Source organism: Lipophrys pholis (assembly GCF_963383615.2).
Source record: "Lipophrys pholis genome assembly, chromosome: 19".
Classification (NCBI taxonomy): Eukaryota; Metazoa; Chordata; class Actinopteri; order Blenniiformes; family Blenniidae; genus Lipophrys; species Lipophrys pholis.
This window is the reverse complement of record NC_137647.1, coordinates 11,580,676-11,600,057: the sequence shown is the minus strand read 5'-3', so window position 1 is coordinate 11,600,057 and position 19,382 is coordinate 11,580,676. Positions and strand designations below refer to the sequence as shown.

General features: G+C 42.1%; 1 protein-coding gene across 1 annotated transcript in view; it reads left to right on the top strand.

Moving 5' to 3' along the window:
• The first annotated feature begins 3,221 nt into the window (after nucleotides 1-3,221).
• LOC308124968 (protein kinase C beta type) overlaps nucleotides 3,222-19,382 on the top strand; it is a 73,671-nt gene continuing 57,510 nt past the window's right edge. The window contains exons 1-2 of the mRNA XM_080488396.1: nucleotides 3,222-3,683; nucleotides 5,191-5,222. Of these exons, the coding sequence (XP_080344522.1) occupies nucleotides 3,505-3,683; nucleotides 5,191-5,222 (211 nt within the window). The 5' untranslated portion in view covers nucleotides 3,222-3,504. The remainder of the gene's footprint in view (nucleotides 3,684-5,190; nucleotides 5,223-19,382) is intronic.

Sequence of the window (19,382 nt, the reverse complement as noted above, 5' to 3'; positions counted from 1 at the left end):
CTAGTGATATCAAGTAAAGAATTAAATCCTCAGTATGCTTGTACTGTTGCAATGGACCTGGACGTCACAAATGGGCAGGACCGCATGACCGTACCGGAGTCTATGTGATTTTAAACACTACTGGAAAATCCATCCCTCTGCAGAGAATTGCTTTTACAAATGTTCAAATGTTTCTTAAAATGCGCAAACCGCTACACGTCTGTGTGGCCACACGAGCGCGTAGTGATTAAGAGTCTCTGTGGTTTGTGTGTCCGGGTTGGGCTGGCAGGAGCTTTCTTGGTGTGCGTGGGTTTTCTGTGGCTGCTGTGGCTTCCTCCTCCAGTCCAGAACAATTAATATGAATCTGAACGGGGACTTTGAACAGCCCATAGGTAACATGTGGAATTGTCTATCTTTTGGTTTTCTCCTGGTCAGGCGAGTGTCAACTGGGAGCAGCTCTGAGTTCTTTAAAGGAGACATATCATGCTTTTAAATCCTTCCTTTTTACATATAAATCATACAGTTGTGGTCTATATAAAGCGGAACTGCAATGCTTGGGTCTGAATTCCTCATCATTATAGCTCCACAGGCCCCTTTTCTACCCCTTTTCTGATGTGCTTCTGAGAGCAACTCGTTTTGGGGCGGTCTCTTCATACCCCGCCTCCTCTCCAGGTTGCAGAGGTGACACTCGGTTCAACGCCACCCTGTTCGGCCATCTTTGTAGTTTGATAGAACAGATACAATTATCTAGCGGCGCAGAAACTTTATATTCACACATTATTTACAAAATGTCAACAACGGAAGATTTGTCCATCCAGCCATACATGTTGGAGCCAGAGTCGGACCCGGCGGAGCGAGATGAAAATGACGACGATGCACCTGAAGAACAACGTCTTCATATGGATGTAACGCAATGGTGTGTTACTATATTTACACTAACTTCTCCATCCATGCCCATTACTACAATACTGCCTGTATTACAACGACTATTTAACACAGAAGTTACATTATAATCTAAAACGAGCACACAGCGCTAACATATGAAGACGGTGCAACTGCTAATGCTAACAAAACAATGACAGGGACGTCTTATCATCACACTTTTTAGCGTTATATACAGCTTACCGAAGTGCTCTGTTCGTCGTCTCCATAGATAGAAGGAACTGACCGCTCAATCAGACGAAGTCTTTCGGCAAATCCTTCTTTATACTGGCGGAGGTTGCTGAAGCAGTTGTCCTTAAAGTGATTCGCGCACACAAAAATGACCTTACCCACAGATGTGGGTACATTTCTGTGAAAAATAAAACTCAACCAGGCACTTCGAAAAGGTTCTGATGCTGGGAGACGGTGTAACGAAGCTTGTGGGTTACTACATCCAACAACCGAACATTTCGACTTATCCTCTCGTAACTTCGGCACCCTTAGGTTGGACTACAAAATCGCAGCGAGAAACAAAAATGGCGGATTGCTCGAAGTGTCGATGTCCTAATTTGGCAGTTCCGCCGGGAATACTGTGACGTAATAGTTCAAAAAACGTAATAGAGAATAGAAAAATCGAAACGGATAGCAAAATATGACCAAAACAGAATATAAAGATATCAACGGAGCACCTGAAGAGACTACTTTGAACTTTTCTGTACTTCTAAACACTCTAAATATACAACAACATGCATTTAAGGGCTAAAAAAGTGGATTTAGCATGATATGTCCCCTTTAAAGAAGCATAGAGGATGGACGGAAACAAGGAAAGGATGACGTGAAATGTCGAAATGAACATTGTAAAAGGTCAAAAGTGGATAAGATCACACCTACTGTCCGTACCAGACGTGTGACGTACAACTAACCCACAGAGGTCATATTGTACTTAGAAAACTTGACTTTAGTTAAAGTAATATCAGTCTATATTCAGTATGACACAACATGGTCCGACAAAGCGCACTGTATTGATACATTCTAATGTGATTTGTATGTTTCAAACCGGTAAAGTTTCAGTTTCAGTGGGCTTCAGCCAGTCCCAGCAGACTATGACTGAAGATATTGTACACCCTGAACATGTTGGCAGTTCCATCATATAGCAAGTAGAGATACGGTCACACTGACATTCAAACCTAGAGGTACTTTCAGAATCGAGTGCGTACTTTTTTAGATTGTGGGAAGAAACTTGAGTACCAAGAGAAAACTCACAAATGTACAAGGAAAAAATGCAAACACCACACAATAGGTGTTTTTTCCCCCCCGTCCTGAAAACATGGTGACGCAGCAATGCTTGGGTTATGTACTTCATCTGGATTACCTCCAAAATATCACACTGTGATGTATTTCATTACAGTTTTGAGTAAACGCATGACCCACACACACACACACACGCACACACATAGAATGAAATAACAAAGAAAATGTGAGTCCTTATCAGCTTTTCCATGAGTCGTTATTTGCATACCTCTAGAAACACGTTTAGTCTTTCTCTCTTCCTCTTCCTCGCCAACACAGTGAAAACGGTTGAAGTTATGCGGATAGGCTGCACACAGCACAACGTAGCCGCCTTCAAAACCAATGATAATTTGAAATAAATCGTATGAACCACTTTATCCAAGGCAGGGTTGCAGGGCCCTGGATGGTGATTCCAGTTGACTGGGTGAAGGCAGGGTGCAGGTTTCCAGTCTCTCACAAGACATCAGTGTTACTTTCACCAAGTAGCCTGCATGTGTTTGAACACCGAAAGGTCCATCAGCCCAGCCTGTGATCCAAACTGGGCTTCTTGCTATGACGCAAGACTGTGAACTCTCTCTGTTAACCACTCTGCATACATCTTCCACCATACCTCTTCATCCAGTTCAGCCAGGTTGTGTGTGGATATAACCGATCCTAGGGGGTACGCCAGGTTTCCAGATCATCACATGTCAAAGAGCCAGCACAGAGAGACAGACAGCCATTTCAAATAGCCAAGTGAAAGCATTCAAACCCATGCAGCAAAAGGAGAACATGCAAACTCAGCACACCAAAAAAAAAAAAAATGGCTGGACACATCAATTTGTATTCTTTTCTTAATTGACCTACAAAAGGGTCATAACCCGAGAGGAGGATATTTCTAATAAGTGTGTTTCTGGTTGCTATGACGAATATATGTGCATCACGCATACAATCAATGTGTGGATAAGGCTCTCTCTCTCTCTCTGTTTCTCTCTCTCTCTCTCGCTCTCTCTCTCTCCCTCTGTTTCTCTCTCTCTCTCTCGCTCGCTCTCAGAGAGAAAAGAGGAAGCGGGCGGAAGGCAGCGAGCGCAGCTCCGGCAGCAGCAGCAGCAGCTCATATAATCAACTGGCGGACAAGATCACCAAAAAACAACAACCACAAAACGCGCAACAAACTGCAGATAACTGACCACCCTCTCATCCCCGCGGTTTTAAAAAAGACTCCCCTGACTTCCCAGCACTCCACTGGAAGGCGTGCTTGATTCTGATTCCCTGGCTCCGACCGGCGCTCGCGTCCAGGTGAACACAGACGGCTGCACGGACAAGCGCGCGGCGATGGCAGACTCGGCGGCGAACAACAGCGACGGGGAGGACGGACCCAGTCAGCCCGTGCGGGGCTTCGCGCGCCAGGGAGCGCTCCGGCAGAAGAACGTGCACGAGGTGAAGGACCACAAATTCATCGCGCGCTTCTTCAAGCAGCCCACCTTCTGCAGCCACTGCACCGACTTCATCTGGTGAGGAACGGCGCGCACGCACGGCGCAACTGCTTTTAACTTCATCCTATATCTTACAGTCCTTTGCCTGTTGCAGCTTTAAGATAAAGTTATAGGAGGTTCAGAAAGCATAACCTACTTGGATAGGTCTTAAATGATTAAAAAAAAAAAACTAAACATAAGATCCGTGTATGTTCAAAGAAGCGTCTTCTTGTGATTGATAGGGTTACATCATTAAGTTACAGCAAGAATAAAGAAAGTGGGACGGGTCCACTGGTTGCACAGCTTTCTCAAAATAAATATCGATTTCAGGATTATTCAGGGAACTTGTTGATACTAAATAGGAAATGCAGGGCAGGAGGAAAGACAGGGAAATGTGTGGGCGGCCGGTTTAAGAAAAGAAACCGCTGAAGATCATTGTTTGGTGGTATTAGGTAGGCAGAGAAGCTGAGCGGCTGTTAAAATTAAACACGATGCCCAAAAGCCTTGCGAAGCAATGAAGCGCAGCCAGCGGAGATAACCCGAGTGGTAACACAAGTGTTTCAAACGCTGACACGGCGGCTGACACAACTTCCACCTCACGCCTCCTCTCCTTCCTCCTGCTCCTTCCTTCTCTCCTCCTGTACAGACATGTCACCACGGAGCCCATCAGGGTTTACTAGACAGTCTTACAGCCCCTGCGCCGAAGGTTCTAAAATGATTTTCCAGCTCCGGTTTGGCCTAATTGGTCGTGTGTATTATTATCATCTGCGCTGTGCACTATTCCCCAAGCGGCTGTTATTTAAGTCCTGCGACAAGCTTTTTAATTTCTGAATGGCTAAACGATGTGACCTAGAAGACTGTGTTCGTGGGAGTCTAATGGGATGGCAACCACTGTTTGTAAATACCCCTGAAAAGAGGAACACTCTGAGCCCTATGTAAGTTGTTTGACCTGTTTAGATTGGGAATCTATCAATCTATCTGGGTCAATAAGCATAATGAAAAAGAACAATGGGCGCACTGAGTGATTTCACTCCCTGACAGATTATCTATTTGCAGGCACAATATGAAAATGACCTTAGCTGAGTGTGTGCATGTGTGTATGTGTGTGTGTGTGTGTGTGCACCTGCAGGCAACTGAGCATTCCCCATGCCACTAGGTGTGGCTGTCCTTGTTGCCCCAGGGCAGCTGAAAGCCCCTCCCATCAGATCAGTCTGTGTGTGACTGTGGTTGTACACTTAAGCTGGCCTCGGCACATTGTGCATGTAATTATTGCGTGTCCCCTTCACTTGCATTCTTCTGTAGGCGTGTTTGTGTGTGTCTATGAGGGAACTACTGTTTTGAATTGAAAACTTTAGTGCCGCAATAAAAAAAATAGAAAAAAAAAAGGCAGACTGTGTTTAACAAATGCCAGAAATCTTACTTGAGGTGAAAAAGGAGAGTGAATATAGTTTAGCAAGTGTTCTCTGTGTGAATCCTGTCAGTCTGCATATTTCAGTATCTTTTCTTTCTTTTTCTTTTTTTTTAACTTCGTTTGTTCTCTCTGCAGGGGTTTTGGCAAGCAGGGATTTCAGTGTCAAGGTAGGCCACACACACACACACACACACACACACACACACACACACACTAGACGGTGTTGCTCCGTATCCCTTACTGATCGAGTGTCAACGTGGTAGCCTTACCTTGGCCTTACCTTCTCCTAATTGTTTTTCTTTCCAGTGCCACTTATTGCCACTCTGCCACTCCTCTCTTTGAAAATTAATTTCTAGTCCTCTTTCTTCTCAGCAGTCTTCCAGGTTCAAACTATCGCTTGCTTTACATAAATGTATAAAACATGATCATTAATGTGAATGTTTTTTTTTTTTTTTTAATGTATTCTATTATAATACTGACGACAGCCGCTAAAATGAGGACATACATGTTTATGCAACGGTATTTGTGATGGATGACAGTGTTGTAGGTTTTAATAAACAGAATATCTAAAGCTCAATAGAAGCCTAAAGCTTGACAAGCCACTCAGTCCGCCTGGCATCTGATTCATTCAAACAGTAGCAGCCAGGCAATTTGTGTTTGTTGGGAACAAATAACAACAGCATGAAGTCTTCTGAGAAAAATAAAAACTAATAATTTTGCAACATGGAGTACGTGGTTCTGGTTCAGTTTAAAAAACAAAACAAAAAAAAAAACCTTTTTGGTTCGCTTTGCGATGCTCAAATTGTTTGGATTTATCGCTTCTTGTCAGACGAGTAACACAATAAAGTGTTTTCATCTTCCTTTAAACATCAGTGGAGAGGGAAAGCTCATACTCCTCAAACAAATATGCTATTTTTAGATGCGCAGTCTCTCAGGTTGTGAAGTGGGCACTTCCTTTTTTTCACACATAACACCAAACAAAAGTTATTTGACTAGTCAAACCAGGAAAAGCTGAATTATCACTGATAACATCTGATCTGTTTGCAGTCTTTGTGACCGTAAACTATGCGTCATTTCCACGATCGGACGAGTCGCAATGTGTTTAAAAAAAACTGTTGAACCATTCTTCACATACATGCACCCCGAATGTAGGATACGGTTTGTCTTTGTTCATGCTTGAATATATGACGTCAGCATTTCCTGCAGCGTTAAACATTTCACAAATATCTCATTTGATCACATGCTCGGTACAAACCACTTGGTCTCATTAGGGTTTCTGGACATTTCCGTGCCAATATTAACACAAGCGTTGTTGCATGAGCTGATGGGAAGAACTGGAATAAAATAACGATTTAACTATATTCTCGGGGAAACCGTCTAAAGCAGTTCGCATCTTTGATGATTTACCTTTTCTTCGTTGTCTGCCCCCTTTCTAAATATTGCCCTCCATCTCCATACTGTGCAGTAGAGACAGATTGAGCACCCACTTTGCAGCCCTTGCCACAGGAAATGACATAAGCTGTCGCACAAGCATGACAGAGATTGTGAGGGTGATTTGTATTTTTTCCCTTTTTTTTTTTCAGATTGCTTGAAGTCTGTTTTTTTTTTTTCCCACTGTACTAACAACCAACAGGATATTCAAGGATTTTTACGTCTCCTAGCAACAGTGAAACATTCAGACACAACCGTCTATATGGTGTAGGATGGAAGGGAGCCTTCTCAACACAGCAGTGGGTTCGCTGGTAATTAGCCAATGTGTATACGTACCGGGTCAATAGGATCCTTTAGGGGCCACATCTCCTGCACTGCAGGGGTCTTCTGGAGACTAAAAGGTGTTCAGTAGGTGTTTGTTGGTGGCACCTATGCATCCTGATACCAGAATGTGAAGAGGGCTGATTGACAGATGAATCAATGACGGGGAAAAAAAAAATGAGTACTTGAGATGTAAAATTTCTGATCCCACTGCAAGTCAATGATAAAACGAGTGTGTTTGAGAGTATGAGGGACTGGCTGTGCTCAGCAACAGTTCACGCCTACCTTTTTCTATCAGGTGTGTGTGTATATGTTCATGTGTTTGTGTATCCTGAGGTTTTTTTATTTTTTATTATCTGGAACAGGGTGCCACTTCCCAGCAGCTCGGGGAGAAAGGGAGTTCCTCCCCAAGGTCATGCAGGCAGACATTTCTTTCTTTCTTTCGTTCTACCTTTGTGAGCACGAACACTGACTTCATGGATTCAATGTATTTGAACCCTAAACCCCAAACCTGCTACCCCATTTAAAATGGTTTGGATCAACTAGAAATCTCATTTAAGCTTTTGTAATTTAGTCCAGAGAAAAAACTGAAATTATATATTTTGCAATATCGTGTGACATCTGAGAAAAACACATCTTTAGAATTTGAAAAAGAAAAAATGCACATCTGACATCAGTGATTGATGGTTTTTCATCGTTCACATTGTTTCTCATATTTTCCATAGAGTTGGCTCTGACTTTTGCCTGAACGAGTTTTGACTTGGAAAAACTATCACTGACTTGTTCTGATGCAAATGTTGAGACCACGTAATGATAATAGTCAGACGTGATATTATCCCTGTCACCAAATCACGTGCCAGGCTGATGTGATAAAATGACCCATGAAAAAGTCTCGCTTCATTAACTTGTATTTTCATGGCTTCGTCTCGGTCTGAATGATTATATACTGTGTAATGCACGTGGTTATGAATTTACGAGTGTTTATCATAAAGATTGGACTTTGTAACTTTGTAACGAATTTTCTATTTCCACAACTTTTAAAGTCTGTTGATGTTTCTTATGAACATATTAAAAGTTATATTAACTTAGACACAATCAATGTAATTTTGGTCCATATGTATTGGTACGATTTTACCGATTTTTCAGATATAAATCCAGAAGTCTGTAAGCGGAAGATTCAGTGAATACTGTGGTTTATATTGTTAGAGTTTTCTCAAACACCATACTAGGTTGCTTCGGTTCGCTCATATTTTGATCTGAAGAATATCTTTGTCCTCGAGGAAAGAAGAGTGTGAAGCTCTCAGTTGAATTTGCTTGCTGCCTTTCTTAAAGGGGCCGTCGCGGCCAGTCATTGCAGCTTACACTGTAGACTAGTTTTGACCAACGGTCAAGACCTAATCTGATGATAAAACATTTATAGTACACACACAAAAATACTGCACAGTAAACAATTCAAGTTTTAAAACTCATAACACTTCCCCCGCAAATCAAATCCCCTTTTAGATCTTCTGTATTGGACTGCAGTCGATTGTAATTTTTATGATCAGTTACTCTTTCAGTAATTAACGGGTTGGTTTCTAGATTGGTTGTTGAGTTCAACTAATGCTGCTGATTGTTTTTCACATTTTATTACCGAGTGCATTATTGGAGTGGCTGAATATCAATGTTATTGTTGCTATAAACAATGGGCTCTAAATGCCTCAGTGAGGCCGCCTTGTCTTTCATGGAAAAAAAGTGTCGAACCCGAAGCGCGCTAGCAGCTTATATTATGTAATATGGTGTTTCTAAGAAATGTGTATATGCGTGTGCGAGTGGGGCATATTTCATACTTCTCGGCGTTAAGTCTCTGAGTGTACGCACGTGTTTCATGTCCCATTTATTGAGCGAGTGAGCACTTATTTCCTTAATGGCTGCTTGTGCAAAATTGTGTGCACTCTTCGGTGTCCACGTGATTGGTTTTGTGTGTGCTTTTATGCACGTGTTTCTAAATCCGTGTGGTAATAAGTTGGGTTTCAGTTTGCAACAGGCCGTTGAGTGTCCTCCACTGTCTCATTACAGACGTAATGGACAAATTATCCCTTCGCAGAGCTCAAGAGAGACGGAGATGTAGGGGACACTGAGTGGCAGGATGTGGGAGAAGCGCTGGAAATGGCAGAGTGAGGAGGGAAAGAAGTAGGATTGGGTGGAAAAAGAAAATCAGAATGAAACGGCATGAAAAGATGGAAAGGGAAGGTGATGAGATGAGAAGAAGGCTTGGAGGCAGAAGCACAAGAAGACATAATGAATTAGTGGGGGTGGAATTCATAGAGGGAAGAGAGAGAGAGAGAGAGACAAAAGGGGGAAATAGTGAGTGGGAAGCATGTAGGAAGGAGGGAAGGATTGCATGAGATATCCTTTAAGGTTTAAGTCGCTCTTTCTAAAGTGCAAAGAAAATACATAAGTATAAAAAATATGTTGTACGTCCAACCAAAAAATCTTCAGTGGTGTTATAATTGAACATTATGTAATATGAATGATATATTCTACAGTGTGCACTGAGAGAATACGTACGAGGAATTCATAAAGGTTGAGGTAGAACAATGCGGGGCCGTAATTGAGGTGATGCACGCCAAGTTTCTCCACCATGCGTTCAATCCACTTTTGTGTTCAGCTTCCTAAAGAGACTGACTTTATAATGTGATGTGTTTAATGATTCGGCGAAGTCTGTAGCCGCATGCACACAGCTATCACTGACGATGCCTGAGAGACAATCTTTTGTGTGTGTGTGAAACCAAATTGGTCCGCTACTGCACATGAAGTGTACTCCAAAAAATAGAATAAATTATACGACGCAGATAGTCACAAAAAAGTGAATAGGTATGCAAAAAGAGCACTTTAGCAGAGAGGCAGTGTAAGATAATGTACAGAGGAAAGAGGTGGAAAAGAGATTAGAGAAGGGAAAAGGTAATATCTTTAATTAGACCCCAATCGGTGTTGTCCAAAAGGGTAAAAAATGCGTACTTGCCTTCATATATACCTACAAATCAAGAGCTTTGTTCAGTCTTCCTTTTGCCTCATGCCATCTTTTGTGTTTGGGTTTAAGCGGGTGTCTCTGGCTTTCACCAGAACACATCAGGCTGCTGTTGGGCACAATGCCCACAGTTCCTCCGGATTCACACTCTGCCTTTTCATGAGTCTCTTCAGGTTCAAGTGAGTGAGTGAATATTTGCAAACACTGGTGTCTGTTGGCAATGCCGAATGAAGCTCAGGTGCTGCTGCGACTCCAACCTGTGTGGGTGGGAGGTCTTAGGATCTTAAAACCTGCCTCCTACACATCCAAACACACTGGCACATGCACATGCTCTCACACACCAAATGCATGCACAGAACAAAATGGACCGTCATGTATGAGCACATTGAACATGCAGGTAGGGGGCGGGGGGGGGCACTGATCTGATGTGTATGACTGAGATCCTGGAGCAAAGTGGGATGCTGAAAAACATTGGACTTCATCATCCTGTCTTTGATTTTTTTTTTTCCTTTTTCTAACTCTTTGCTTCTTCTGACCTGCTGGTCTCTCCTTTCTAACTTTTCCTTTCTCTTTCATCTTCTTGTTTTAACCCTTCTCATCTTTGTGTGTGTGTGTGTGGTTTCTCATCCGCCTGCTGCCTTTACTTGGCTCTGTGGACAGCATGCTCTTCTTGCCCTTTTCTGTTCGTCCCCTCCCCACGTTTTACCTCTGTTCGACTCCCTACATCCCTTTCTAACTTCTTTCTCTCTTCTCTCGCTTTACTTACAGCCCCCCCCCCCACACACACACCCACCCACACACACACCTCTCAGTCTCCCCCTCTTTCTCTCAAGTGGCCGTGTGCTAGAAGCTGTGGGCTTTGATGCTTTTATAAATAGCTAAAGTGTTCCACTGAGAGTAACACCGGACGGATGGGTGGATGGGTGGATGGATGGAAAGGGGGCAGGAACCGGAGGGAGGGCTGGGTGTGTAGGTGTGAAGGGTGAACATTAAAAATCATTAGGAATACAGATTGAGGTTACCAAGGCAGACGGAGGTATTCATCACGAAGAATCGGAAAGAATTAATTAGTAATTACTGGAATGAAGCTGTGAGGTTTTCAGTGCTGATGTTATTCAGGACAGGAGTGCTGGTTTTTTTGGACAAAAATATGCCATATATATATTCCAAATCTTTTTTATTTTATTTTACTTGCCTGTTGCTACAGTCAACATACAGCATGCCAACTTCTCACAACCTCGACAGTTTTTAATTCAAAAAGAAAGTACAGAAGTAACACTTTGTATGCAAGCACTAATCATTCTGGTGGCCCTGATGACCGTTAAACTATCCAGTCACAGAAAAGACTCATTAGCGTTGGACACATTTGCAACTTGCACGTTGAAAAACACAGTCATATTGGAAAAAACTGCCAGATATTGAAAGGTGAGGTTATCCTGTAAAGAAAGATGGAAGCAGTCTCTCATCGCACATTCTTGACTATTCTACAGTCATAAGATCAAAACTTATCCATGGAACTTAAATAAGTCATAAGAAGAAGCTTAATTCTAAAATGTGAAATTCTTCTTTGTTGTTATGTTGTTCAGAGTTTACAGTGTAATGTGGAAATAATGTTTTTCTATTCACACCTTTAATCACAATATTTAAAAATTAAAAGGCAAAATGTACAGTATGTTATTGGTGTTACACATAAAACTAAGAAATAGACCTGTTAGATGATGGGAATGAGTTTGTCATGTTCAGTGAAAGTTGAGCACTTCAGATGAGGGAAATATTCACTGATTGCTGATTTTATTAATACAATGGCTTGTATACATGAGTGATAATAGATGTAATTTTCTTCAACTATTTAAAGACACATTCCTCCTCAGAGCGTTATCCATAGGAAGCATCTCGCAATTGATGTCATTTCCTCCTGAGATAGGAAGTAACCATACGATGCCACAACTACCGTCTTCTGAGCTCTTGACTGTCTCTGCGAATGCACTATTTCTTTCTCAAATGATACAGACATAGCGTTTTCCAGAGTTTCTTGAACTGTTGACATTGTGGGTGTTAGACTGGAGCTTGGATTTGAGAGGCTGCTCCTCTGTTACATACACAGTTTGGCTGAGAGTCTTAAAGAAGTTTAATGTAACAGGTTTCATAAATTAAGCACTTGTGCAGTTTATCTTCTCCTCATTTGATTTAGAAAACGCCACAATCAGTGCCGGCTTTAAATAACACACACTTTGCATCGCAAACCCTCGCAGCAGCTTTGTAACCGGTGCTTAATGCGAGTTCTTTAAGTTCATCTCCTGATCATTGTCGGTGCGCCGCTGACCTCGTCCACACAGATTTTCAAGGACTTTATTTGCAGTGTTTCCAAGCGTTTGTGTTGTATAACACCATTCCGCGGTCTTGCATGCCGTGTTACTGCCGTGCGTACACCTCTGATTGTGAGCTCCAGTCTACATATTGATGGGTCCAAAAATATTGCGGCATTATAGTGTATCGATTTGTCTGTCCTTCCCGCGGTGCTTTTCAGACACAATAAACGCACATCTGAAGCAACTAATGCTCGTGGCACACAGCAAGCATGGCATGAATCATATGTCTTAGGCGCAGGTCTTGCTCCGATTGTTGTTAGAGGAGAAGAGAGCGCCGTCTTATTGAAATAGATTTTTTTCTCTACATCTGAAGCCTTGGACTGAAGCATTTGTGTCCCGCGTCAACGCAGATATTCATAGTCATCGTATCTAAATGAACACGACGTCTCACATGCAGGAATGGAAAGGGATTTGGATTGCAGATACAGACACACTCGTATGTTCACACAATTCACAAGTGAGATGCATGTTTTTGGACTGTCGAAGGAAACCGCACAGGGGAATACCCTCGCATGCTCGGGGAGAACATGCAAACTCCACACAGGAAGGGCCCGGCCGGTATTTCAACCCATGACATTCTCGCTATGTGGCACGAATGCTTACTGCCGCTGCAGCCCACCCACGATCGTCTCACTTATAATTATAGTCATATTTATTGAATTGTGTGGTAAATTCATGCTTGAGAAAAGAAAAAAAAAAAGAGCAAATTAGGTTATCCTTTACAAAATGTGTTACTGTCAGTAATTTCAGGCATCTTTAAAAAATTTAATTTAAAAAATAATTCTGAGAATTTTATTGCTTTACATTATTAACTCTATTACCCAGAGTACTCAAATATAAGTAAGTACAAAAAGGGATTTCAGTGCATTCAGTGGTAACAGACAACCACAAATATGACATAAAACCAGTTGATCTTTTTTTAGTTTTTCTGTTTTTCTTGTCAGTAATTTGTCAGGATTTATTTTTTTTTCTTTCTGTCAATCAGTTTGCAGTTACACCCAGCTTGTTGACTCCCATAATTGTTTCTTCTTCTCAGTCTAATAACTTGTGTGTTAAGGTGGCGTCTTGTGTGTGACAAATATAAATGCATGCACACAATCAATGTTAGTCTGTGTGACATGAATGTGCGTGAAAGTTTCCTCTACTCTCGGTACAGAAAAAAAAAAGGTCCAGATTAGAAGTTATTAGGTTCGGTTTTGTGTGAGTTTGTGTTCCTGTTGTTATTCTACAGGTGTGCTTTTCTTAGACTAAATCGAAACTGACTTGCCACCAAGGAGCAGCTCCTCTTGCACTGATCTACTTTCACACACCCAAAGAGTCTAAACGTGTGTGTGTGTGTGTGTGTGTGTGTGTGTGTGTGTGTGTGTGTGTGTGTGTGTGTGTGTGTGTGTGTGTGTGTGTGTGTGTGTGTGTGTGTGTGTGTGTGTGTGTGTGTGTGTGTGTGTGTGTGTGTGTGTGTGTGTGTGTGTGTGTGTGTGTGTGTGTGTGTGTGTGTGTGTGTGTGTGTGTGTGTGTGTGTGTGTGTGTGTGTGTGTGTGTGTGTGTTCGATTGACAGTGTCTCCTTCAGGGCTCGGCTGTCCTTGCTGTTGACATTTGTGGCAATAGTACACCCGCTACTACGGTGACACCTTGGAGACACATCAGGGCAGATCACAGAGCCAATGCGGGTCAAGCTTGTTTGACATCCAACTCGCATAAACACAAACAAAGAAACTGGACTGTGGCTATCGCTGCCTAAATGTACGTCTTACCACTTTAAATCACTTTAAATTCTACATACTGTACCTTAATTGGCATTAGGATTTGTTGAAAGTCAGATGTATCATAAACCAGTATTCATTAATTTAATAAACTTTCATGAAAAGTTTCATGAGGCTGTATTTAAAGTCTCTTGCATGTATAATTTTTCTACTGAAGTATAAATGTCAGTTTATCTGGTTGTAACTTTTCAGTTGTGAAAATTGGATTTTTTTTTTCCTGTGTCTTGAACTAATTTATTGTTTGGTCATCTGATGTGGTTTTCCATTGCCAGGATGTGAGTGTGCTTTATGATCACTACAGTGTCACTGGGACATCTGTCTGCATTTTATTGCTCCTGTTATTGAACAAGGTAATTGCCTGTGACGTCTTTGATGTTTGTCTATCATATAATCAGTGATCATTCATGTTTATCTTGATGTTTTAGACAATATCTTTTATCTTTACTGCCGTAATAACAAGGCTGTAAGGTATACGAATGAACTGACATAAACTGCGATTCAGTTTGTAGCAGGTGTTTCTTGGAAGCCCTATTGGCTGTTTAATATCAAAACTGAAACATGATCATTTGAGTGATAACAATCTGTGTGTACCTTTTTAGATGTTTTTCAATGCCAGTTTTGATGACACATGATGGCAGAAGAAAACGTGTGCGTGTGCTTTAATTTCCACTGTTCCAACACTGTTGGAGGGCGGTTGTTAGTTGTCTGTAGCGTAGGGGATCTTTGAATTGATCTCTAGCCTATGCAGTCATGCCAAATTGGTGCTGATGATGTGATGAGCTAAATGCCTACCACATGAGTCATGGCTTGTAGGTGTGAAGGCCCACCTGGATTACTAACTGTGCAGGAGAAAAGCCGCTGTGCTGCTGTTGCGGGTCTGAAGGTGTTCTTTGAAGAGAGATGCAATTGTGTGATGGGTACGGCTCCAAACAGATAAACGGTGATATAATTTGTAGGACACGAGGTCATCCAGCTTCTGGGTTGTTCAACGTTTCGCAGGTTATTGTTGCACAAGCGTTTCAGTTTGAGATGAACTCTCCCAACCTGGTTGTGAAGGTTCTGCTCATCTTCCTCGGGGGTGTTATCGACGGTTACGGACCTCAACCACACGCTACACGTACAGAATTTGTTTTATGAGCAACAGTCTGGTGATGAATGTTCTGTTGCTGTGAGCTTCGTGTGCTGGAAATGTCAAGCTGGTTATCAAATAATTTTTATGTCGTGCTTGTGGTGGGCGTATTGTTTCTCAGTGACCTTATTGTGTGTTTAACCTGCAAGTATGCCAGGTAATAAAACAAAAATGATCTTGTCACTACTCTTGAGTAGTGCATCGTCCAGGTTTTGGGTTTGTTATGTGGCAGTAATGGGGGGATTGTGCGCGCATGTTCAATATCAGAATCAAGCGCTAAATCGGGGGACATTCCGCTTTCGGTTACTTTGTGTGTGTTGCGCTCTGATGGAGACCGGCTAACTATGTCACTGTTGCTCCTTAGATACTTTAACCCATTCATCTGCAGATGGTAACCTAGCAACAGGGACACGAGCCGACAGGGGTGCAGTTATCCCAGACCTCTTTTTTTTTTTTTCATCTCCCTCCATCTTTCTGTTTCTTTATTTGACTTCCTCCTTTTGTGCCACTCTCCCTTCTGATCTGTCATTTGGTCCCTGACATCTCTCGTCGCTGTGTCTCTCTGTTTGAACTCCAGCTGTCAGTCTCTCCTCTTCTCTCTCTTTTAATTGTTCCAATCCTTCTCAGAGTTTGTAACGTCCCTTCCTCTGACCCTTTTAGAAAATACCATCCACCTAATTTGAACCGTATTGTTGTCCTTCTTGTACTTTATGTAAATGAATGTAAGCAGCTTCGAACAGTAACATTTTTCTTTTTGTAATACGATGAAAGTCCCACTCAAATTTCAGTGGAAAGCCACAGGCAGGCAGGACAACTGATATTCAAGTGCGGCATTGAGTTGTTTGTTTGTGGTCTTAACTGTCATTATTATTACAAGAAATCCGAGCTGTCTCAAAGTAAACAGTTTCTGTTTGTATATGAGGTTGGGTTTGTGTGCACATGTGGAAAGGGGAACTGCCAAGAGGTTTTTTTTTTTTTTTTTTAGCCACACGCAACAATACAATACGTACGCCTGCATGCTCTATCTTCATCGCTCATCAATTAGCTTCAAACTGTGGGAGGAACAAAATCCACGCACTGGGAGAACATGCAAACTCCACACATATATCCCAGAACTGGACTCAAACAAGGTTCTTGCTTCGATGCGAGAGCGTTAACCACAACACCACAACACATACAACGTGTTTATTTAGATGAGCTTAAGTCTTAACTCTTCCCATGGCGGTTTTGTCAAACCACAGGCCATCTCCATCCACAATTTGGCCTGATTAGTTGCATTGACTTTGAAGCTATTATCTGATTAGTGTCTCCTTCCAGGCAGTTTCCAGCATGAGAGATTGTTATCGTGTCTCGGAATTTTCCAGTGGATCGATAAACAAAAGCCAATCAGGAGCAGATTCTGCTGCTTTCCTTCCACCGGTTTGAGTATTTTGTTGCCTTAGATGAATAATAAGCTGAATATGACATAATTATTTGTACTTACGAGGGCTGCATGGCATTAGGTGAGCAAGCGAGCGAATATTCGCTAATGTTCAGCATTGTGATAACAATATGATGACTTAAGTGGATAATGTTGTTGACTTACAATTTTCTTCTTCCAAATACCGGTGCCTTTTCTCTTTATCCGGACGGTCAATCGAGTAACACGTTCTAATTAGTTAATCCCATTTTTATTTTATTTTTAATTGCTATTTTGGGGTTCCACAGTATGAAAGCACAGTGCTCGGAAACATAATTTATTACTGATATTGCAATGCAAATAAATTTGTGATACGTTGTGCAGGCGTCGTCCTGAATAAGCTGTGCAATGTTCACATGTTGAATAAACGTTGAATTTATTCTCTTTCTATGGCAGAGTGTTAAATTCTGGTTCTGGATTGATACCGTCCTGCATTGTTTTCAGGAGCACCATCGCATCTAGTTGTAATCAGTGCATGATAATCAGGCTTTCAGCAGAGCTCAGACATGATTTATTCTTCAGACTGAGGTGTGTTGGAGCAGGGGGACATTGGGAGGTATGCTTGAAAAAATGGCCACCATCTATCGGGACTCAACAAAACAGCCCCATGGAAAAGAGCAGTATTGTTTGTATTGTTAAAGAGATTTTGCATGTTTTAAAGGCTTGCTGAGGTAATGGGGAGGAGTTAAAAACAACACGTATCCCGTCTCTACTTATCAATCTGTATCAACTGAGGCAAATGAATAAAGACAAAGATAGCTAAGCTTTAAACCCATAAACTGAAAAAAATAAATCATACATGTATGATTTCATGAGGATTTTCAGGAATGTTCTATATAATCTTAGCACAATTCTAAGCGTCTATACCCCAATCTTTCTATCTGTCAGCCGTATATGAATGGCTGATGGCAAGAGAACTACTGTAATGTCTGGACTATAAGCTGATACTTTTTTCACACGCTTTGAACCCTGCGGCTTAAACACTGATGCGGCTAATGTATGGATTTTCACGGTAACAGGCTTCATGCCCCCAGATTCTACTTCCCCATTTAGATACATGCTGCTAATCCAAAAAGTGATATTTCTGCCCTCCGTGACCCCGTCTGGTGCTGCTTTCCGTGGTCCACAACTCCGGCAGCTGACGGCCGTGAGTGAGGCGTTCAGGTTTATCACGTAACGCTTTCACGTAACAGATTATTGATGCATCCTACAATATTATATAGTTTGAACGTTCCATTTGAATTTGCTTTTTTTTTTTTTTTTTGCATACAAGAATGTTTGTGAGTTTTCTTTTACACAATTTTTGTTTCATTTAAAAGCCCCTTTGTCAGTAGCTGCACCAGAAATGTAAAAATAAGCTTCTTTAAATTCATGTTTCACATGGTATTTGTTGCAAACACATTATGCTGACTTGTTATTGCGCTGCATCCATGCTGTGTATTGTTCTACAAGTCCTTAAAAAAAAATAAATCTGTTGTGCAGTTTTTTCCTATGTGATAAACGGTACCATATTTACAACTTGTACTGAGTCCATTGTTCGGTGTTCAAACCTGTTAGTCTCATCGACTCTCCTGTTAATATCTGCAGCTCTCCATTCTCACCCCTCTGTGCTCTCTCTCCCACTCTCTCTCACTCATCCTCTTCATACCACCTCTTTCCCTCTGAGTTAATGAGCAAATCAGCAAATTAGATAAAACTACATGTGGAGGATAATGACCACCCTTCTGTGGATTAAATACAGGGGACACTGATATAAAGTGTACAGACTGTAAACATATTGTACACAGTCAAGCTTTCCATTTACTTATTCTTCCCTCCCCTCAGTTATTTTCTTGCTGTCTGGCCCAAAACAGCAGGTATTGTTTGCGGGGGAGTTTACAGAGAGTGTGAGAGCGAGAGTGAAGGGTGGAGGGAGTCACAGATGAGGGCAGGAAAAGGGAAGAAAAGTTGATGATTACAGGGTGAGGTGTGCATGTGTGTGTGTCTGCGTGTGTTGGCTGGACATGTTCAGCAGTTGCGGAGGTAGATGTACTTCTGCTATGAGAGCGAATAAAGAGCTCTCCACGCAGGCACACAAAAAACGCGCGCACACTCACTGCCGGTGCAAAGATTAACTGTGTAAATGTCATTTTTGCTATTACTGCTGCCTGAGATGCTGCTGGAATGATCATTGTCGGTACATAAACTGATATTTACATTGTTCTGATATGCTGCCCGGCGATGTGGTTATTAGGATCGGCTCATGCATGTTGCATTTTGTTGGTGTTTGAGTATCGTTGTTCCATTTATAAGAAACATGTGGAACCATATGCTTCCCCATCCTAACAAGTTCTATCAAGGTGCCAAAGGCAAGACACCGAACACCCACACTGCAGCAGATTGGTTCAGTCACAGGCTGTCTCCCGTGTCCGCAAGTTTGCAGCTGTATGAATGGAGCAGGAGTACTATAAGAGAGTTTCAGTAGCCTGCATGTTCCAAAACTGTGGCAGGCTAAGGACAACATTCTTGAGATAGTTAACAAGAACATTCTCACCACCACGTGGTTCATACAGGTCTCCGGCCAGTGCTCCCCCCAACACTTAAGGTGAAGGAAGAGAGCGTCTTATAGGCGGGGGGGGCGGTCCTCCGTCTGGATACTTCCTGTAACACACTCCTCGTCCTCTCTGGGCCAATCACAGTGGAGGACTCCTGACCCCCCCAGTCATCCTCCCATCTTGAAGGCGGACTCAAACCGCCAGCCTCCCAGCTGTCGGTTGAAGTCACTTCCTGGGTCCATGTTTACATAACAAAAGCTGTTGTCTCTGAATCACTGAGGCCAACATGGTGGCAGAGCACATAGAACAAGCT